At 35.9% G+C, this 23,805-nt stretch overlaps 1 protein-coding gene across 5 annotated transcripts in view; it reads left to right on the top strand.

Moving 5' to 3' along the window:
- Positions 1 to 23,805, top strand: part of DTNB (dystrobrevin beta) — a 219,126-nt gene that overhangs the window by 4,106 nt on the left and 191,215 nt on the right. For all 5 annotated transcript variants that reach the window (XM_062573367.1, XM_062573366.1, XM_062573364.1 and 2 more), the window contains exons 3-6: positions 10,656 to 10,723; positions 14,323 to 14,403; positions 15,930 to 16,143; positions 20,310 to 20,395. In XM_062573367.1, the coding sequence (XP_062429351.1) occupies positions 10,657 to 10,723; positions 14,323 to 14,403; positions 15,930 to 16,143; positions 20,310 to 20,395 (448 nt within the window). In that variant the 5' untranslated portion in view covers position 10,656. The remainder of the gene's footprint in view (positions 1 to 10,655; positions 10,724 to 14,322; positions 14,404 to 15,929; positions 16,144 to 20,309; positions 20,396 to 23,805) is intronic.

Below are 23,805 nucleotides of genomic sequence, written 5' to 3'. Positions count from 1 at the left end.
ACTTTATCTAACTTTAACGCCTCTTTATTTTAAGGAAACAAATTTAAGTGCTATATTTGCCCTTGTTTGCAAGCTCATGGTAAGTATTATTTTTAACTTCTGCTTCAAGAGATTGCAAAATCCATTCATGTTCCTCAGGCTTGTGGGAGATAAAGGAAGATAAGACTTTGAGATGGCTTCTGTCGTTAAAGAAAACATATTTCTGTATTCAAGGCACTTAGTGTCTTCTGTCATCTTTGATATGGTCAGATCTGTGTTTCAAGAAAATAAATGTTGAAACATGCTTTCTAGCTTGCTGACCTACCCTTCTCCATGCTGAACAATTCCTCATTTACTAGAAATAAATACCTACTAGTAGGATATAAACTTAAAAGTATTACTTCGGCTCCAAAACTTAGCCACAAATAGCTACTAATGTATTGTGCTTACTGCCTGTCTCAGTGACCAGTCTCTTGCCTTGCACCTGACCTTTAAGCCCTTTAGGATTGGGATTTTTCTCTTCTGTGCATTCGATAGTCCACACATATGTACTGAAATTTCATTGTGCTGCAAGTGTAACAATAATTCAAGTGGATTGGAACTGTATCTGGAGTTGGCTTTTCTCTATTTTAATCTTGAGTTAATTTGTGCTTGATTTTCTTGGGTTTTTTTTACTTCTTTTTTTGTTACGGTGCTAAATTTTTGAAGGACTTTTTGCTCCATCTTGGCTTAGCTTATATGTAGCAGAATCTTTTTTGCAGTTAATTACTAGGTGGGAAGATAAGTTTGCTATTCTTATTTGAGGACTTAGAAGCTCACTGTCAATAACAATAAAATAAAGCAATGAGGACTAGTTGAGAACATTTTGCTACACACTGTGCTGTACAAACAACATAGATGGCGTTTTATGCCTTAAATTCTTGCAATTTAAATGGAAGTGGCAAGACATGGAATAGGGAAATGTTTAGTTCTTGGTACAAAATTGTTTTTTTTGAACTGCTTGATTGACCATTAATCTTTAGGAAAGTTTACTATATAGTAAGTTTATGTTTTTGCAAAATCTTTTTTAAAAGTAGTTTTGATCCATTATTTTAAAAGGGGGGAAAAATAACGATGCCATCACTTACAGGTTTGTTTGCCATGGAATTAGATGTGATTATTGATTTGATCTTAGGTTGTTAGTTTTTTCTTTTTTTTTCCACTCATGCTGTTCTAGACTCAAGTCAATTTTGTCCCAGATAGCTGTGCTACTAGAAGTTGCGTATTATTTCCATATATTATGGTAGTATGCAGAAGTAATGTTTTAAAAGTATTCTTTTTAATCCTTTTGTACACAATTGCTTTTATATTTCAATTTGTTCTAAATAGCTATGGTTACAGAGTTAGTTAAACTAAAAGAATTATCAGAAATTTTACTATACTTGAAGAGTTGTTACCAGTCTATAGTTGCATCTTTTATAAGTGAGAAGGCTCCTTCTCTGTCTTTCTCTAAGTTTTAGTCTAAATATGTTAGCTATCCCCTTACATAACTTCTATATCTCTTTGTAGTAAGAGGCATAGGGGAATGAAAGAATGTTTTTACTCAATTAGATATATTAATATTTGCTGAGGAAGGGGATGGGAATTTGAACATAGGGGAAGAAATCCATAAGAAAGGAGGACAGCATTGGATAATTGGGGTTAGCAAAGAGGGAAGTGAGGAAATAAATGAATCTTGGTGATTTTGTTCAAATGTACAGTAAAGGAAAGGTAAAAAATACTGAAGTATTTATTCCCCCTAGACTCACCTCATTAAAAGTACAGGCATCTTTATATCATAAATTCCTTAATTTGTAAACATTAGAATTGAGAGAACATTTATGACAAGATAGAATTTATTTATTTGAAGTTGTATGGCTTGAATTTTTATTCAGTTTAGAAGCCCAAAACAAATAACTAAAGTGATAACCCAGATGTGGTAGCAATAACCTTTTCTACAAGTACAAATATGCACTAAATTTTTATTTAATATCCTCAGTTCAATGGCAGGTTCATTCAAATATTAAAAACTGAATGAACTGAAAAGGGAGGAAAGCTTCATTTCTTTAAATAACCTGTGAAGATGAGCTCCTTCTAATTAGAAGATTGGCAGAAAAATTAAACTTCCCTCATTCTGACTGGTAACACGTAACTAGACTAAGATCAACATGTGCCCCAAACTAGCATTCTAAATTTGCACTGAATTGCAAATTAATCTGAATGTAAATAAATACAAGAAGACTTTTCCCTAACACAGCAAGTGCGATCTTAAGTGATGACAAATACTTCCACTAGCAAAACGCAACATCAAGGATCTGAACAAACTCAAACTTAATAATTCATAAATAAACATGTATTTCTGTGTTCTCCTGCTCAGCTGATGAGGCTGCATTTCATTGCAAAGCAATGCGTAGAAATGATTAACGAATGAGTAACAAAAATCCCGGTTTCTTTAGGGGGAGATCTTAAAGTTAGAAATACAAAAGAAAACAAAATTGATTGTATAAAGAAAAAAAAATCTCTTGCTAATTAATTGATTTAATGTCTAAATTAAAATAAAAAAAGTCAGTGAGCAAACACCTGAAATTGGAACCAGAATGACAGAATAAAGTTTCTAGTTCATAAAGTAGTAGGAAATCAATGTGCTAGTAGTTAGGGAAAAATAGAAACTGTGGCTTTTGAGATAGTGGTTATCATCAGTGCAAGAACAAAGGCTGCTACATTGGCTCAAAATTCTATACTCCGTCTCCCTCTCCTCAATCTGAAGAGGAAAATCTGCTTACTTAGGCCGTTACCTACAGCTGATGAGCTCCAAGAAGAGCGAAACCTTTTAAAATAGGTCCTGTAGTATTGGCCTAACAATCTTCTAAGAGTGACTTGCTCACTTTCATTTTTGTGCTTACGTTGTAAGTATAATCAAGAACCACAGAAATAAGTGGTCCAGAGTCGTCAGCAACTGAAGCTGTGAAAGCAAGTAAAGGGGAAGTCCTCAGATTTTATTTTATTATGTATTGTTTTTTCTGTTCAGCTAGGTGCAAGTACAGGAAACAATGCATACATATATTGTGAGGGTAGGAGAAAGCTTCTTTAAAGATAAACAAAAGGGAGAAGCGTAGAACAGCAGAATGGAATATGAACAGGAAAAGAAGAAAGGAAGGGAATAAAGCTGAAACATGCTTGTGATGCTGTTTAAGGTATTTTAGATAGTGAAAATGACTGTGTAGACTACACAGTCATGGAATTTGTAAACTAGCTTTCATATGGATTATTCATGAAGCAATTAAATAATAATATTGTAGCTATTGAAAGAGGCAGAAGTTGGATGAATAGAGAAAGATTGTAAAATTTTCGAAGGTTTGCACCAAACATACTCAGCTGTAGTTTTGGAAGGTGCTTTATCTTACAATTTTTTTGTGCTTCAGGGTGATCATTACTTTGCAACTAACATATCCAAATAATTGATAGCATTTAATGATTCTCTCTCTCCCCTCAAACTTACCAAATAAGAAGTACATTGTGTTTGGGTTTTTCTTTTGTTTGTTTGTTTGTTTTTTAGTGATTATTTTCCACAGGGTAGATAATTCCCCTTTAAGGTTCAGCATTATGAATTTAAATAATAGATATCTTGAAATAAAATTTGCCATGGGGCTTGGGACTATCATGCCTTATTACATTAAAAAATGTATTCGTATGTATGTATGTATAATATATTTGTGTGTGTACACCTATACGTATGTATTTCATAGATATCTATGAAATAAAATTACTATTGTTACATTACAAAGTGTTGGTAATTTTCAGGAGCCTCATAGCATCTATCTGGAAACTGAATACTGAGAACAGTTAGCTGAACACATATGTTATGGCAGAACTAATTGTAACTGGAGCAGGTTGTAGCCTACTTTCGATATCACTGAAGATAGATCAGCAAATGCAGCCTTAGTGCATCCGCTCAAATTTAGGTGCAGTGACTTCAGCTCTGATGTTTTTGCTTCTGATTTGAACTTGAACGTGCTTCACTGTGAAGCCTTCTAGACCATAGGTAGTATCACTAACTGTGCTGAACTCTCTCACAGATAAAAGATAAGCGCTGCCAATAATGGGTTCATCTAACTGATTTCAGATTTGCTTCTTTTGCCTTTTTAGAAAATTACTGCCTCTTGACATAAAGGAGAACTATATTTTATGGTTCCAGCATGGTTCTCACTGTTAATTCAAGAAGTGCTCTATCACTGGAGGGAGAAGTTTTGTGTTTCACTGAGACTTGAGCAGAGCATCTGTGCACTCTTATGAGTCTTCTGTGCTTCCAGATTAGGTGGTAAATGTAAACTGAGCCCATGCTGTCAGAGCAGGAGCTGATATGAAGACCAAAACTTGTGGAATATACTTTTGCTTCCAGCTCTCCGTACTTACCAGAATCCTTGAAGCTTTGGCAGACATTTAGCTAGAAGAATTTTGCTGACACACAAACTCAACTGTGGTGGTTTTAACAGCCAAAAAATTGGAAGAGTAGGTTGAACCTACTCTTAGCACTCATCCTTAAGTGAAGCAAGAATGTAAATGACGTAATGTAAATGACCTCTTCAGGTTATTAAATAGTACAAAAAACTTTGAGGAAAAAATACCTGTGGAAATCATCCAGAGCAAACCATGTAAGCTCACTGTCTCATCACCATGAATATAAGTAGAGCAAGGTATTTTGCGCTACTGCTTTTCTATTTAAAGTACAAATAGAACATTTTGCTAGAAAAAGATCATCATGAAACTCCTCTGTGTGTGAAATGTACATCTTTATCAGATTTCAGGTTTTCCCCTTCCTTAAAGTTTTGTGGCAGTCTTGACGTTTTGTGCCTAGATATGTTTCTGTAAGCACTTGAGGTTTTAGCTTTGAGTTGAACAGTTGCGTTTAAGCTAAAGAAATTAAATTCCAGTGTTGTCATTTAATTATTTATATTTGCACTAATTCTACATGTTTAAAAAGCTTGCTACTCTTACTTGAAGCACTCTAAATCTCTGAATTTGTTCAGATTCAGTTCTGAGTATAGTGTTTACTTTGAACATGACTTTTGTGTCTTCTTAGTAGGGCTTTTTATCTCACAGAATACAGATTTTTATTTCAGAAGACTGGCAGGAGGAGAGAACTGCTAGAATTGCCTTGGTAGAGTAGAAGCAAGCAAAACATTAAGAGCAAGATTATTCTTTTGCAGAAGAGAACTTCAATGAGTCATGGATCAATTCCTTCTAGTCTCAGCATTCCTAGGTTAACTACATTGCATCACTGTGCTAAACAGCAGTATATTCAAATATGATAAATGAACAGAAGATGGATGGTGAGACATCTGCTGAAAGAAGTCATCATTAGAAATGCAAGCCAATGTTAAGAATTTTAAGACTCGATTAGTAATTGAATTTCATCTGCTACTTTATTGCCACTGTAGATGCATATAAAGTTATGTAAATAGGAGTGAGGGAAGGGAGAGGAGAAACGTGTAATCCTAACTTCACATATCCAGTGTTATTCTGTGAACTATCTATTGCCCCTCAGGAATACTATCCTGACACTCTGGTACAGTTCTGTGAGAACATCAGGCAAATGCTCTGTTGTAGTCAAAAAAAAAAAAAAAAAAACTATTAGGAATTATTAATAAATAATAAAAAAAGGAATATTTTAGGAAATATTAAGGAAAATAGAGAATATTATTGCTGCTGTATAAAGCCTGTATGTAAAATACAGTGTACAGTTATGTTTCTCCTTCATCTCTCAAAGCAGACAATAGAACGGGAAAACCTATGGAGGAAGGTGATAAGACCAATTAAAAGTAGGAGCAGTTTCTGTCCAACAACTATATAGTCTCCAAATCCTTTAGCCTGGAAAAAAGATGACTGTCTGAGGATTGTTCATGTCTTTTCTAGTGCAGAAATGGGTGGAGTCAGGAGCCAGCATGAAATGAAAGTAGACAATAATGAGACCAAAATTATCGCAGGGATATGTTGAGGAACCATGCCTCTGGGACAGTCTACTATGGTCTGTCTTATGTTCCTATTTAAGAAAAAAAGAATCTGTAAGTCTCCAAGAGTGTGGAATGGAATTTTACAGGTTTCTGAACCATGTAGAAAACAGGACTGCATTTTTTCTGTTATTTTTAAAGCCAACTTTTTCAGAATAAAGCATAAGCTTTCTAAATCTAATTAAAATTATTTCTAGAATTTACTATGTAAAACTCGGAGCGTAGTTTCTGTTTTTGACTTTATAATAAATAACAAAGTATTGCCTGTATCTCAAAGTGATTGGCTTCTGAGTAGTTGAGGTGTCTTCTATCTCTGCTGGCTATTGAGGCTTCCTTTTGATGTATTGGCTTTTCTGTGAACCTGCCTTTTCTGTCTAGTTATTCTGGAATACAGTAGTGATTTAGTATTGGAGAAGGAAGGAAGAAGATTCTTTGATTAAACACTATTAATCCAAAATGGTAATAACTTTATGTATAGACTCGTCTTGATTACCTTTACCTTTGAACTACTTGAAGGGGAGAAGGCAGGAAGCATAAGGGAAGAAGAAAGAAATTGTCAGGTCTACCATATAGAAATTAGTTGTGCTGTCTGGGTTTGTCAAGGCTTGGGAATGGATGAAAATCAGGCAGTTTTCTAAGTTCCTGACCAAGGTTTCCTTCTACTCACATGTGTTAAAATGCAGTATTTATAGTTTTTATAAAAAACTGGGCTATTAATTAAGGTAGTTTTCATGTTAAAACTCCTTCCTAATTTCATCTTCTGAATCCATATTGATTTATGCATGGGCAATGATTTTTAAAGTTCTGATGTTTATATCTATTTGCACCTCCATGCTGACTGGAGCTAATGGAGTGACTGCTGTCATTCTCTAGATCAACAGCTAATGGAAAATAAAATACATTTTTAAAATATTTCATTGATATAGGAGAACTTAAATTCTGAATAATTTTATTTTGGAAAAGCTGTATTTTCTGCTGTTTGTAGAACCTTTACTCTTTACCTCTTATTTTCCAGTTTGTCCAAGTCAAATACTATTCCATGTGTTCTGCCTTGCTGCTCATTGCTATTCCAGTCCTTCCTGTGCAAAGCTGTTATACAGTATTAGTCGTCTTCTGTCTCACCTCCTTGTTCAGTCTGTTCGGTTTTTCTGTCCCAGGCTCTTTCTAGTTATATGCACCAGAATTGTGAAGGATAAAATTAAGTAGAAAATTTTGCAAGTACCTGCTTAAATATGTATTGTGTTATTGGAGAATCCCTATATAATTTGCATTTTTGCCTGATGGTACATAAAACAAATACTTGAGTGTTTTTTCTTTTGCATATCTCCATTGTAAGGTGAGCATATGTCCTTCTGGAGAATTTGTCTGCCATGTCATTTTGATCCATGCATGTTCCTTAGCACTTTTCTTAATGTATTACACCATACTACAAATGTTTAAAAAAGACAGTGCAGAACAAGCTGTAGTCCACCTCTCTGGCTTTCTGATGTTGTGCACTCTAGTTTGCATGCTAATATAATTGTAGTTGTTCTTTGTTTAGTTCATTTCTATTTTGAACTTAAGATAGGTTTCAAGTATTAAGAGTGAATACAGACTCTTTGTCTTTTTTTCCTCCCAGTTCCATCAGTAAGAAATATTACAGTATCTGATTGTTCAGGTTTTAAAAAATGTGATTTGTTGGCTATTCTAATAAATCTCATACACCTAGTGTCATTTCCACAGTTTTTACAAGTATCTGTCAGTTTGCCTCTTAAACTTCTCTCTCCAGTCAGATTACTTGGCTTGAAATGGATAACTCTCTGGCCCGGAAAGATCATTTCTCTAGGTGTTCAGTCCCTCATAGATAACAGAAGAATCTGTAAGAAAAGTTTATGTAGCTAAATAGGACCACTTATTTTCTCAGCAAGCCAGTACTATTAAGGTATTGAAAATTTTGGGTCTTTTGCTTCCTTCAAAAAAGATAAGAGATTTGGAAATGGTCCCGAGAAAAAATTCCTCTGGACATGATTTTTTTTCTGAGACCATAACTGAAAAATCTGTACAAGAGTTCATGAATTACAGGTTAATCATGCTATATTAATGTGTCTCTGTAGCACATTCTAGTCATGGAGAGACCTGATTAGTTATGAAGATCTCATTTCAAGGATGTTGTTGAACAGATAAATTACTCATTTGCTTGGCAGGGAGTGTGAAGGGTAATACTAGCAGCTTTAAAATTATAAAAGTGTACATCTTGGTAAATGTAATCTATTTAGCTGTGAATTTTGTATAGTAACGTTATATAACCATGGTCTGTGCAGCTTGAATGACCTTTGTTAGTATGCGTGTTTTTTGTTGTTAAAAGCAGTAAAGTGTAGGTAGAGGAAGAGACATGGTAGTGTCACACCTCTAAATGTATGCACCAAACAGCACCAAAATTAAGTGCATTAATAAAATATACAGCATTACTTGCATACCCTGCTTTACCTCTGCTTTAGTGCTTTTCTCAGAACCGGGTCAATACTGCTTGCACAGTCTTTTGAGCAGTGGTCAACAGGTACGGCTGTCCTTGCGTACCTTTTTTCCTACTGTTGGCAGCACTTCTCTGTGCCTTCTGTGAAGGTCCTTAAGCAAATCAGTCTCATGGATTTAGCCAGCATCCATGGGCTCTAGAAAATAATTGTTACAGACCTCCGACTCCAAATTTAGCATTACTAACTTGCAGCTTTGGTGCAAGACAAGTCCCATCTCAGGCTTGTGTAAAACTGAGATTGACTTGGAAGCATGAGGTTAGAAGTCGGGGAGAGAAATATATACCCAAAGCCTAAGGACCAGGAGATTTAATATTATCCTGACTTTTTTTCCCCCTTGGTGTTGCTGATTACTTTATGTAAACATAGTAGCTAGTACTGTTTTAGTCTGTACTAAAAACAATTTGAAAGACCAGGCAATTAGTCCACCCTTTGTAGTCTGTTTGCTGTGAAATTAAGAGAGGAGCTAGCACTTGAAGTAAAGCTATTTACTGATACAGTAACTGGCATTCTTCAAGATGACATGCATGTTTTGTGAATTGAGGAAATTAAGGGAATAGTGGTTGGTTCCTAAACAAAAAACTCTTAATCTGGGGGCAGTATATGAGGGTAGCTGGAGCATGTGTATGGACAAAATGAATTCCACAGCCAAAATTCCCCATGTATGGCTCTTAGAGCATGTGCTGCAATCTACAGTGAAATATTTGTAGAGATAATTTATTTTGAAGAGCTTTGAGAAGATAAGGCACTTCAGTCGCAAGACTTCATTTACATATATTGATTTGACTTAAGAAAATCGATTTATTTTAGGAAGCTGGAAAAAAGGAACTTTGACATGTCTACAAAAATGCCTTTGAGATTTTCTAAAATAAAATAGTAATACAGAAGCACATTGTTTCTGAGTGTAAAGTTTTCTTACATAGCAATAAAAATAAAGACATAAAATATATGTACAGGTTACATTATACCACAATCTGGCTGTATTCATTTTATGAATTGATAAGAAAAAGGTTTTGGTGGCTTTCAAGGTGAATATATGATGTGAAATTTTTAGCAGAAATTAATTAATAGACAGTGGACGAGTGCTCAGGGAAGCTGTTAGGTCTGTCAGTGAATGTATATTTAGTGCCAAGACACGACTTTCCTTTCCTTGGTTGACATTTAAGCCTGATGAAATCTGTCCTGCCATGTTGCATGAGGATGAGATGACTAATTCACTTTAGAGTTGGGTTCTGGTATAATTGTAAAAGAATTGTTTGGTATATTCCCCTTTTCTAAATGCATTTTAAAAAGTATTTATAACCTGGTGAATCTCGTAGCAAAAGAATAATTTTAATATAGTCATTTCAAGTGAAATTTTGCACTAATACTGAATTTAGTCCCTTGTTTTTCATTAGAGTTAATTAAAATTTACTATCAGTCTTTCAGGAAGATATATATAATGCAATAAGACATAAGAGATGCTAAATTATACTTTCTTACCTTGAGGTTTAAGTTCTACTTGCTGTCTTCATTGCTGTCTACATTGAGGCCAGTGTCTTTAAGACCTTTGCTTCCGTGTCAAATGTGACTTGAACTTGAGCAGCAGGTTTCGAAGTTAAATAAGTTCTTACAACCAAAACCAAAATCCGTAGGTAGGGAAGAGAAATGTTACTAATCTGTCAGCCAGGAAAAGGAGTACAATATGCTCTCACCTTTGAACACTGAAGGATCTAACAGATGCAATCTGTAAGGTTTTATGCTTCCCTGGGCCAGCTGCTCAAGAGGGAGGTCCTGCTTGCTATGTATTTTGGAAACAAAATCTCTTTGAAAAGAGAGGACTTCTGTAAATAATCTTATTGCATATATGTGTATGCAACTCTTGTGTTTTGCAAACTTTAGATCAATTCTGCCATGTTGTTTTCTCATCTTTCCTGCAGAATATGCAGCTTTAAAAGGTATTAAAAAGTCTAAAATAGGTTTATGCTATGGAATACTACAGTTATGGGGAGATGTCTATTTTTCTTTCTTTCTTCTGGCCCTCTCATTTACCAAATATAACTAAAATATTTGAATGATGAATTAAATAATTTTGTTCACAGTAAGTTGCGTTTGAGGCAGAAATTCTAGCACAAACAGTGTTTGCAATTTTTGTTTCTAGAATGATTGAGGAGAGTGGGAAGAGGAGGAGGACAATGGCAGAGAAGAGACAGCTGTTCATGGAAATGAGTAAGTAAGAAATCTGAAGATTTAATGTCGCTTATTATTTACTGTAAGCTTTATTTGGACTATCTTAGCGGATCATTTATATCTTATTTTCACAAAACCACTGCCTCATCTAGTGAAAAGCATCCTTGCTGCTCACTGACAGATAGATCTTCATTTTGTAAATCTCTTTTTTAAAGAACATTCATGTCATTCACATTTCTCAATTATAGTTATTTTCTGAAGTTTGTGAACAATTTCTGAAAAGAGGAAGTAAAAAATAGTAAAGAAAAAATGCAGGCTCCTTAAATTTGTACCACAATGCTAGGAAGAAAACTGTGAGTTGGAGGGGGGCTGGTGATAGCTGCTCTCTCTTGCTGTCTTTCTTTTCTTTTCTTTTCTTTTTTTTTTTTTTTTTTTTGAATAGGACCATTCTCTGTAAGTGAGGCTGTAGTTATTTCTATTGTAGTAACAATTGTCTAGAGACGGTAGAATTTAAAGGAATATGAGACTTAACGGCTCACATCTGTTTTTAAAGGTATCAGTTAAAAATTGTATGCTTGCACATTGTTGTGTTACTTACACAAAATCCCATTTATAGTCTGATGATTGTCTATCTTAATAAATAATATTTTCATGCTACTGTTTTGTTGGAAGACTTCTGAATCATTGTTCTTATAAGCATCTTAAAATTTCAAGAACAATTATATTCCTGGCTAATTTATACCTGTTTCTTCTCATGTGAAACCTATCTGTAGATAGCATTCCTCCACTTCTATGAATTTATAGTCATATCCCCTTAAGCCATATGTTAAACAAGCCAAATGCTAGCTCCTGCAGCCTTCCTGATGTGTACCTCATCTCTTATTCTCCTTCTTTGCCTTGATTCTGTTTTGCTTGAGTAAAGTTGACTGGAATTATGCATCATATCCCAGATGAAATCTCATTATGACTTTGTAAAAGGGCAATAAGGCTTTGTATGAGAAAAGCTTGACCAGATAGATCAGAATATTATGATTGTCTTTTTCTAGGTTTGTCATGTTAGCTTGTAGTGATCTTGTGACCAGTTAAGATGGCTAGGTGTGTAGTCCTCCTTAGCTGTTTCTTACAGATAATGATTTCTGTCAGAAGCTGGAATCTCATCACTACTGAAGTATGACCATATAGTTTTATTTCTCTCCAGTACTCTCTTCAAAGACCTTCAAAAACCTCATTGGAGTCTCTCATCCAAAAAAGAGAGAGAAGAAACTGACTTGCTGCTTTTTAGTTTTGATTAAGTAGATAAAAATGTTCAGAACTCCTCTGATTGTCTTGACTGCTTTATTTAAGGTGTTCTTTGTCTTTTTTTAAGCTGTGTTCTCGGTTTGTCAGTAAAACTGCTGCTCTACAGGCATTCCAATCAGCCTTTTTCTATGTGTTTACCATGTCAGATGAGGTATCTAAGGTCTTCAAGCCTTGTCTATACTGTGGTAGAGCATTTCCTTATAAAGGTGAATGCATAAATGTTTTCCTTTCTGTTCATATTGCAGTGTGTGAAATTGACGTTTTCAGTGACCTTGTGATGTTAGTCAACATGCAAATTCACTTAAGTGATATTTAGTTTATTGCTTAACTGAGACAAGAGTACGTTTTTATGGCATTATCCCAAACTGGACATGATACCTTTCGAACTTGATGGCCTTGCAGACACGGGTTGACCCAAGGACACTTTTGTTGCTTATATAGTACTTGCGGAGTTGTCTAATAGGCAAGAGTTCTGCGCAAGCTAGTCTAATTTCTCTGAACTGCAGAGTGCATATGGAGTTACAGATTGTCTTGAGAACACATCCCTCTTCAGATGGTGTAGACGAATGACTCCCTTGAAGCTTTGGGGCATATGATGCAGGGAGACAGGAAGAGAAAACAGGCTTTTCCTTATTACATGTAGCTGTTAAATGGCCTTTTTATAACTTGAGACAGGGTGGTGAGCCTTCCATTGAGGTGCTGTCAACATGCTCCAGCTGCAGCTACAATCAAAGCTATAAGGGCTGGTGGAAGTGGATCAAGCAGTATTGCATCTGTTTCTGTGACATGAGATATAAGACCAGGCAAGGACTGGATACCAAAAAGGTTTCTGCTAAGCTAAGCATTTTGTGAAGACTGTAATCTGTGGGAAAAATCTCCATACTTCCTGTGAGTTGAAAAACAGGAGTATGTATCCTAACTGAGAGTGTCAAAAGAATATTGTATAGGAAATCCAAAACAAGTTATTTTATTCTAGCCCTGGATCCTGATACTCCTTATGCTTCCTGGCCAGAAACAATGATGAGGACAAGTTCTTTCCTGAAGTGTATCAAACTGGTTTCCTAAAGATGATAGGGTGAGATAATTTAGTACGCTGCACCGTATTATCAAGCAGTATGCTCATCAGATGTTGGCTAGTCTAGTGCCAATCTGGTATCAGCTGTCATGGATGGGAAGCTGGTCAGCATTCTCACTGATTTCTGTGGAGAGTCTTTACACCTAGAGTTCTGCATCATTGATTAAGAGAAATAACTCTTGTGGTATGGCACTTTCAAGACACAGTGCGCAGGTCTGTGTGAGAACTAGTAGCAGCTTTGGCACATATACAGATGGCATTGTCTTTGTTAATCTGTAGTAAACTATCTAGCAGACAAGATTTTTCTTCTTTCAAATTTGCATCTGTGAGTTAGTGGGTGCAAACAGAAAGGTAACTCAAATGAGGAATTTGCAAGCAGGTGGTTTCTGAATTCAGAATGCTGTAGCAGGGAGTAATTTACTCACCTTTGAGCATGACCTTGATGTGGCAGTCAGATGCATTCTTTAGAAGTATGGTGGGTTGTGGGGTTTTTTTTGTTTGTTTTAACAGTTGCTTCTGGATGTCTGGAGTCCACAAATCACCTTTATGCCTGTTTTTTCACTTCTACATTCATCTAGGCTGTGAGTTATGAGAGAAGTGTGAAGGACTGCAGCCGATCCTGCTTTTATGCACTGTTGTGAGAACACAAGAGGTGCAGGATGCATGTGCAGCCTTGCCCTTGCCCGCATGTAACTGGATTGCTACACTGTACATCTTAGAACTACATTTATTACAGGAGCTACTAATGCTATTTAAATCTTTTAAAATGCTGATAACACTGTATTGTTTGAAGGTGTAATACTTTTAAACCCTTAGAAATGGGAGATTTTTGGTGAGGATAGCATTCTTTGTTCTTCCATGCTCTTTTTTTCCTATTCTTCATTTTATTTGGATCTATTCACATCTGTTTTGGGAGAGGCTGCAATTCAGGTGCAGGCAGGCGTCAGGATAGGAAAACCCCTTTTTGCTCTCCTGTTTATGTTTTCCAAAACCAATGCAATCTTCTTTCTTATTCACTCCCTACTTGAGCCAATTCTTACTTACATTTAAGGATTTAGGAGTTGTTATGGTGCTCTCAAACTGAAGTTATTTTTTAATATACTATTAAAAAGGACTATGAAATACCTAATGAAAATCTTCGTCATTTTCACGTGATGATGATGATGTATATGAAGAGAAAAGTTGTGCCACTTTTTAAACTAATTTCATCAAATAAGTTGAGTGTTATGGAGGAAAGAAAAATACAAGCTTTTTTTATTCATAGGGGCTCAGAACTTTGATGTCATCAGACTTTCAACATACCGGACAGCCTGTAAACTGCGGTTTGTACAAAAAAGATGTAATCGTAAGTTGTAATTACTCTTTATGTTCATGAATTTCTCATGCATAATGGTTTGAAATATTCTACCCATGTGAATTTTAATTACAGCAAGAACAGACATTTTCATTAGACAATGTTAATAGTTGTTGCTTGAACCAAATAGAGATTAAATGTGTAATTAGAAAGAGGCAGTGATTTTTTGTTAACTACTCTGTAACAACTTCAGTTTTATTCTCTAGTATTTCAAATATTTAAAATACCTGAATCAGCTTGACATATTTCAGTTGCCCTAAATTTACCTACTGTTGGAGGCAGACAGTTTCAAGCTATTCTAACTCATGTTTCATTGTGGTGTACCAGAAGCCAGCTGACAGCCAGAGGCAGGTATGAGTATGGTGATACATAAGATAATTGTTAGTTTGAAAGTGTCTGGATTTGATCGTGGTGGCACATCTCTGTAATACAGCAACTGAAGTGCCCAACCAGCCACTGAAGTGGAATTAGCACATTTCTGATGTGGGAAAGGATGGGAAAACAGTCGAGGAGTCCCACAGAGGATATGCAGAAATGCGTATTGCAGATTACAGTTCCTCTGCAGCACAGCTGACCTGGGGATAACATGTATCCATTAGGGCTGCAGTGCTTTTAGTTTGATGCATGGGTTGCAACTTTTTCATTCCTGTGCAAAACTGGTAGTTCTTATGTGCAATTCATGCTTTTGTAATAAAAAACAAAACAAAACAAAAAAAAACAGAAAAATCTCTCCTTAACTGTTAAAAACAAGGTATTAAGATATGCTAATTATGGTACGTTACACGCTTCAGGCCCGATTCATTGTAGTCATGCATATGCCTTGAATAACCTTTACTCTGCATGGATGCATAGATGAGACTGCCTATTTACGATCTCTGTTTGGACCACACAGCGATCCAGGAGCATATGTTTGGTGTGAAAAGGCAGTTTGTTTTTGTCTTTCTGTGTTTTCATGTGAAAAATGTGAAGATCAGACTATTACTTCAAGATTTTTTGATCATCTTCCTTAACTCATATAAGAGGGTTTGAAGTTGACAAATTTGAAACACTGTTGTCTTTCTGCAGATCACTTACTGTGGTTTTGGAAATCTTCACAACATCATTAACACTTAGATATGTATTAAGATATAGCAGTATAATTTAGGGAGACATTCTGGAGTTCTAGGTGTATGTTTACAAAGTACTATGCCTTGGACGTGGCAATGGAATCAGTTGGAAACAATTATGGTTTAACTAGAACGTCAAGTTCCTCCTTGAATACTGGAATATTACCTGTTGGCCTGTCCCTTGAGCATATTCAAAATTAGTAGGTGTAACCAATCTTTTAGTGAAATTCAAATACTCTGGCCACTAAGCTCTGTTAGTTTTCAAAGGGTATCAAGAGTCTGTCTCACTTTGGATATGAATAAGTAATTGTTGGTTCCAAAATAAAAGCTATCATAGTATTCAAAAACAATCAAAAAATAAGCTTGTATGTGTTATAGAATAGCAGTTAATCTTCTTTCCTTTATTTTTAGTTCATCTTGTTGATATCTGGAATATGATTGAAGCCTTCAGAGATAACGGCCTTAATACTTTGGATCATAACACAGAAATCAACGTGTCTCGACTAGAAACAATCATTTCATCTATCTACTACCAGCTAAACAAACGCCTTCCTTCTACTCACCAAATCAGTGTAGAACAATCCATCAGCCTTCTCCTCAACTTCATGATAGCGGCGTATGACAGGCTAGTAACTCCTAGTTGTATTTAAACTGATTTTCTTTTTTAGTTAGCTGAATGCAGCTGACAACTGCTTGAATCTCTGGCAAACTGTCTATATGCTATTTCTCAGTTTTATGAAATTGAGAATATGTTGCACATTACAAATTTAATATCATAGTAGTGCCTACAGAGATTTATGTTGCCACAGCAGCAATGTTCTGTCTTAAAAAAAATGCTTTCTTGAGAAAGATGAGTTAGTGTCTTCTGAAGCTTGCAAATTGCTGTAAGCCCGGTATCTCAACTGAAGGCAAAGCACAACTGTGTTCTGTAGACACTGACAGAAAATATTGTTATATATAATGCTATATAATAATATATAATGATACAGCATTATTTTAAAAAGTTGAAATCTTTTGTTCATTTTGGTCAACAAGATCATTTTATAAAGCTACCCTTATTTTGAGAGTCGGCTCAGATCCTACTCTGACACACTGTGACCCCACAAATTCTCATTTGTTGTGTTAAAGAAGTTTCATAACTTCCTGCTCAGAGTACTGCTAAGCCTTTTCTTTGTCCCATGTCTTTGTGTTTCATTTGCAGCCCCTTTCATCAGGGTTGATACGTTAATCTTCTTGGGCAGATGTTATCTTTGTAAGTTCTCTGAGTAGCAACTGCAAGTCTATAGCTGTTTCTTAGCACTTCTTGCTTTTTTTTTCTTTCTCGTATCTTTCTCCCAGTCAGATATTATCTCCTTCTTAGTTTTCTTCTGCTTTTGCCCTCTATGCTAACAGTACAGAAGTGCGTGTGGCCTGAAAGAGAATGAGGAGTTTGACTTGAGACAGCATGCAGCACTCAATATCAAATAGTTATTCTGTTTGTACTCTCCAGGCTTTGATTCTTTCCTGACTTGACCCTCTTTTGAGTTGACGAAAAGAGAGGCTAAGTTTCCCAAGAGTCCAAGGTTTCAGTAGATTCTTTCTTACTCAGGGCAGAGATTAAAAACAACACAAAGCTCGGAAAGCAGGAACAGTATTATGACCACGGAATGAGACCAGCACATTTTTCTCTTTAGTTTTAGTTTGGGATTAGATGTGAGAGAAGGTATAAAGGTTAATTGATGATCCCAAGAGAGATGACAGTAGAAAATACAAACTTAAAAAGTATGAGTGGTCATGTTTTTGAGGGCTGACTTGAAGGGTTGAGGCTTTAGCTAGAGATGTGTATTTGTCTTGCCTCTGCCTTGAACCTTGCAATTTCAGCTTCTTTTCTGGAACCCAAATGCCATCCTTGTGCCAAGCACAGTGCAACAGCTTCTGCTTAGCTTCCTGTATCTGGTGCGTGGCATTGAAAGTGCAGCATCACAGCTTCTGTTTTATCCAATAGGAGGATAATTTGGAAGCACAAAGGGGAAGGAGAGAGGCAGAGTTGAGGCCCCCACTCCAGGACTTCATCAGCATGGCAGAGCTGTATTTAAAAAAAAAATATATATATATATATATATATACACACACACACATATATATATCATTGGAGTAGTTGTGTGGAAGTTTGAATACACACAATCCAGTAGTTTGTTTGCAACATGGTATTGATGGTAACAATGCAGAGCAATAGCATTCCACTGAATAATAACAGGAATCAAAGATTTGACTAGAGTCTGCCCCATGGAAGTATTTAAGTTAGAGTTTGTGTTAGGTTAAGTATGAAAACCTCATATTGAACATTTCATTGGGACCCTTAGAACAGCGCTGATCATAGTACAGAAATGGTGGCTCGTACTGCATACACTCTCATTTGTGAGAAGGGCGGGCTTGGGTGTGATGCAGTTTTCTTTGCTGTTTTGTCCCATAGAGCTTCACATGGGTATTTAACAGTGCTGGCAGCTTATTCTGAAGTCTGTTTTTCCCATTAGTCTCTCTTTGCACTCCAAGGACCCTGATCCACTACTGGCACCTCAGGGTAACTCCTGGCCCTATTTAATTCCTTTGGACTCTTTTTAATCACGTCAGAAAGCTGATAGCCATCTATGATGAAGGCAGTGGATTTTTTTTCTTTAAAGAAAGGCTTTTGATACTCTCTCCCATAATACCGTCATAGACAAACTGATGGATATAGGCTAGATAAGTGGACAGTGAGATAGAAAACTCAGCTGCAAGGCTTAGAGGGTTATGACCAGGGGCACAAAGTCCAGCTGAAGGCCAGTTGCTAGTGCTGTACCCCCAGTAGTTGATCGATGCAAGATTAACATCTGCATTAATGAGCTAAATGCTGGAACAGGATCTCAGGAAGTTCGTGGATGATACAAAACTGGGAGCAGTGGTTGATAGCCCAGGCAGTTGTACTGGCATCCAGAGGGACCTCGACATGCTGGAGAATGCAGAGAAGCTGGGAAGGATGATAAATACTTGCAGTTCATGAAAATTAATGAGACTGACAAATGGCATCTAATGAAAAAAGAATTTTGTATTAAACAAGTACCCCAGGCCTGTTTGCAATCCTGAGAATTTTGAATTGTAGAATTTGAAAATAATTTGGAAAGCTGTCCTTTTTCCTTTCATATAGGAATTCAGAAGGCTGAGTAACATTGGTACAAAAGTCAACTTTAGGGATTGGCAAGTTGTTTAATAACTACACCTCTCTACCAGATTGCAGTGGAGGAAAATTTCTTCCTTTCTTGATTAATCAATGGGATCTCAGTGGAGGACAACCCAAAAAGAAAAACTTAGGTCCAAATATTTGAGGGCACCGTAAGCTATCTTGTAAGGATAAGACTGTCCCCTCTCAGGAAATATTAATACTTATAGTCACCTGTGATTGTCACCACTACAATACCATGAGGCAGTATTTACTTTGAAGAATTTTACTCTTTATCTGTCCAGTGCTAGTCTTCTAAGTGCAAATGTAAAATAAGCACCTGGCTTCCACTGAAAAATACTCATGAGCTTTTCTAGGTCTCTTCCTCTGTAACACTCAGAATATTTTTTTCTCTGTATTTCCCATGAGAGTACGTGCAATCTAATATATTTAATGGTTGCTTGAAGTTATTTTAAATCTTTTTCTTCTGTAGGTGATCTTAACTTTCTTGGTAGTTTATCAGTCTGTGCCACTGTTGCTGTTTATAGTTGAAGATACCAATTCAGTATTTCTTTTTAGGAATAAATTGCTCCGAAGTCACACATCTGTTAACTGCATTTTTGCGTGTTTCTGTTTGATGCACTGCTAAACTTACTTTCTACCAACTTCACAGTAACAGTGGATTTACACTAAAATCACCGTATTTCAACTGTCTAATATCATATATAGGAGGTTCTCTAACTCCTGTCTTTATTGGTAGAGAAGCTCAGGAACTGGTGAGGCTTCTTATGCCTTCTGGGCTAGCCCTAAACTGGGAGAAACTTTTTGCTATTATCTGTGCTGCAGTTCTCTTCTCTGATGTGCTTTACCCCAGCAAGCCTTTTCCTATGTGTCTGGCAGTTTTCTTCCCTGACAATTTCATACTTATTTTTCTTTTCTTTGGTAATGAATAACATGAATAATGCCTGTAGATATTTCTACATATCATGCCATCCTGAAAGGGCTTTTTCATACTTCCATAAAGACAAATTCATTTGCTCTTGCTGGTATTAGGAAATGATTCCCTAATTGTGCCATCTGTTCTAAGCACAGCAGCCTTATTAGCTTAAATTAGAACAAAGCACTGCTCAGGTTATTCCTGTTCTATTATATATTCAGAATGTCATATAACTTCTCAGTAAGCTGTCAGTTACAGTACTATTTTTAGAATAAAATGTTTTTTGAATGTCAGAGTTTAAATCAAGGGGTAACAAATTGAATTAATGGAGGTAACAGAGGAAAAGGGACAGAATGAACAAATTATTTTTGATGGAAAAGATTTAACATGTAATATTGCTTCTGTTATAGGACAGCTATGGGATGAACAAGACAAATGCTAGTCTTTACTTCTTCATGCAGTTTCCACAGTTTTGCAAGAGAATTTGATTTGTGATTAGGCACTTGTTAATTCTTCTAATGTGTTAAAAATGATTATTACTGTTTTCACTTCACATTAAATACTTTTGGCAGATCTTAGCAGTTAACGGCAGACACGTATGCATTTTCTTCCTGCTCCTTAATATTTTTGTTACTTATCCTTACGTGTAGTAGTTACTTACCATGTAATTTTTTCACAGTGAGGGCCATGGGAAATTGACAGTATTTTCAGTGAAAGCTATGTTAGCAACAATGTGTGGTGGGAAAATTCTGGACAAACTAAGATGTAAGTATTCTCAAGCAAAAAGCCCTTGTGTGAAATACTGTGCTTCTAAAAGTTGCTTGATCACATATGTTTTATTGTATTAAATTCTGAAAACAACTTTTTTGCTTATTCTCCAATCTTTAAACTGGTGTGAAGCTTGATATATTAAGGTTTTTGTAACATATGCCACCTACTGGCCATAGAGCATACTAAGTTTGTTATGGAGTAGGCTTCACCTGTGTATTGGTGTATTCTGAAATGCTTGGGCTGTTTTTTAAATGTAAAACTTTAAATTTGAATTTCCTGACAGTAATCTTAAATTATGTACTTTTTTTTTTCCTGGGGATGTTAGAGGGCTTCTGTACATCTTCTGCTTCATCGTCTCTTCATCTTCTCGTTTAGCTAATTCCAGCTTCTTGCTGCTTATTTTTTAATTGCATTTCTGTTCTCTGTTCCTCGATACTACTTCCTGTTTTTCTTGTTTCCATGAACGTGCTATCCATAAACATTGTTTTTTATCCTTTAGTACTAATTCTTGTGTTCTCTGTGTCTCAATGGCAAGGTATACTGTTGTTTATGGTGGGTTTTTTTTCCTTTCCACCTTGAAGATGGAGGTTAGTATTACTGGCAGTGCCAGGTTTACTGTTCAGATCTTATCATTTTAACCACATGCTGAATTTCCTTTATGAAAGTTATTTTGTAAGAATTTGTTCGTTCTGGTCGCCATGCCTGTCATTCACCCTAATTCTTTAGACTTTTCGGCAGTATTAGATTATTTATTTGTTTTTAAAAAAATAGAAAATATTAGTGAAATGAATTAAACTACTTGATAAGGCCTGAAAAATAATTGATAATGAGAAGTCATTACATGGGCATGTTACTATTAGGGGTATGCATGGCTGGGCATTACTCTCTGCTATTTTTATATCTCAAATTTAAAACTGCTTCCGATTAGAAACAAAAGCTGTAGATGACTAAAGATTAGTGTGCTAAATAATGAAGGCAGCCATATATTACAGCGGTTATTTAAGACTACTTAAGCGTTTTTAATAAATACCCTCTATGAAATAAGCAAGATCAAGCACCGGGAAAAAGATGCAGACTTTATCCACTCAGTAAGAGGGTTACATTTTTGCATCTAGTTAAGAATTGAGGGAAGTCACAAAAGGTGAGCAGTTCAGAATGAGCCTGGGACAGAAAGGAGTGTTATTCACATAAACAAGACTACACTGAAGCATATGTAGAAAATAGTAATAAGAGTGACCCTTTAACGGAAGAGGCAGTAATCACTGTAATTAAGTGTTACAGGAATCAATAAACTTCTGATGTCTTCAGACGAAAACTGCATATCATTTAGAGAATTATACTTGGTTCATACAAGATACTGATTCAAAAAGTGAATAGTGAAGACATTTTCCCCATGAAGGACAGCTGTTTTAATAGTCCTACTTAACAGATCTGTCAATCTTAAAAAGTAAAATCTGTGCATTTAATGTACTGTTCTCTCTTTAGTGTCTGCTTTTCTTCATCGTATTTGAAGCTCCTTTTATCTTTTTTCCTAGTTCTGTTGACTCCTGTTTCCTTTCCTTTTATAACTTCTCTTCTTGTAAAATTCTTAACTGACATTCATACAAGTTGAAGGAAATTCTTTTGACCAATTTTAGTAAATTTTGTGGTTTCTTATAGCTTTGTTACATCCTTGTTTTCCTGCCTTTTATTTAATTCTATCTTAAATCTCATCAGCTGATGTTTAGTTTGCCTTGTAGTTCTGGGAGCTCTCCTAGGTATCTGCTGTCCCTATTTTCCTGACACACTTTTGTTTGGATGTGCTGCATCATTTTCCAAAAAGCATATGATTTTTGTGTTTGAAGAGTAACTTCTCTTCCTTTTCTGTGTGATTTTTTTTTTTTAATGTTAAAGCTCATTTCTTTTCCTTGTCATTCATTCCAGTGACTTCCCACCATTTGATATTCTCAGGCTAATTTTTTTTGATGGTTAGTTGACCATGCGTCTGTAAAATCTCTTTTTTTTGGGGGGGGGGGGAGGGAGAAGGGAGGAAGGCATGATGTTGTTCTATCATACTATATCTTATAAGTCAACTGAGAAAGAAAAATTTGTCTATCCGTGACTGTAAATTTAATATAACTTGCCACTGCTTTGTGAGGTCTTACCAGTTTCTTCACATGTACTATCTGATATGGATGCTTTTCTGTCCCTCCCATGCCCCTTTCCTTGCCCTTGCTTAGAAAGGAAGTTAAAGACTGGAACCGCTGAACTATTGTTCTCTGAAATGTTCACAGTGGCATGCGTAGGGTTAGATGTTGTGGGGAGATTTTAGAAATAGAGGAAACGTGTACATGAGGGAATAGCTTTCTCAAAACCAAGGTAGAACCAGGCTGTTAGTGTTTCAAACACAAGACTGTACAAGAGTTCTGTGGAAAACTGTGGAAAATTAGAAATGCATGGTTCAGGATAGTAGGATCTTGTGTGATTCAACATCAGACAGGATCTTGTAGGGCTGAAGTTTTAAAATCTTGAATATAAGCTCAAGTGAAAGATAGTGGAGAAGCAGACACAATTCAGATAGGAAATGACAGAGCACTCTGAATGAGTAGCCCTGTTAAATAAGGCATCAAAAATAGAAAATGTGAACCAAATGCAGGTATGTATTTAGATGTCTAATATTCTTTTAAAACATAAGATGAGGGAATGAGAAATTATAATTTAAAACAGGAAATTGATGAAGTAAGTCTGTCAGAAGTTGGAGGAAGGAAGAAAATCATTAAGATACCAAAATGCTAAGGTGCAAATCATGTGGAGAGGACAGAGGAGGTTGTGGTGGGTAGATTTTTAATATATTAAGTTTAGAGTAAAATCAGGTAAATAAGTTATTGTAAGACAGTAGCAAAGAATGTACTACGGACTGAAATTCCAGGGCCAAATAGAGAGTGTACAACTCTGAGACAATGCTGTTGCCCACCAGACCAAGGTAGCAACAATGAACGTAATATTTTGAGAGGAACTGGGGAAGACATGATATCAGTTATGTCCCACTAGATAAATGGCATGATGATTATCTGTTACTAAGCTAAGATCACATTTTTAGATGTTACTTTAAAAAGCCCTGCTTCATGGAAAAGCTGGTCAGATAAGTTACAATGGAGAAAGCAGGAATTGGGCAATGCACACATTTTGTTTACAAGGAGGCCCTTCAACAATATTTTTAACAGTCACTATAGCATCGATTCTCTAGCCTTTCATGGCAACGAAAGTAGAAGAATTTACTATGGCGGTAGATGTTACAATTCCAAAAGTATCTACATAAAAATGAAACAGCTGGGCCATCCAAAAGGTAAAATCTTTGCAGGAATCATGCTTAAAGATATGATAGTAGATGGTAAGCTTATAGTTCCATCTGCCAAAAATACTTC

This window comes from Rhea pennata, chromosome 3 (assembly GCF_028389875.1).
Source record: "Rhea pennata isolate bPtePen1 chromosome 3, bPtePen1.pri, whole genome shotgun sequence".
In the NCBI taxonomy this organism is placed as follows: Eukaryota; Metazoa; Chordata; class Aves; order Rheiformes; family Rheidae; genus Rhea; species Rhea pennata.
The sequence above is the reverse complement of the archived record's forward strand: the minus strand, read 5'-3'. Positions and strand labels throughout refer to the sequence as shown.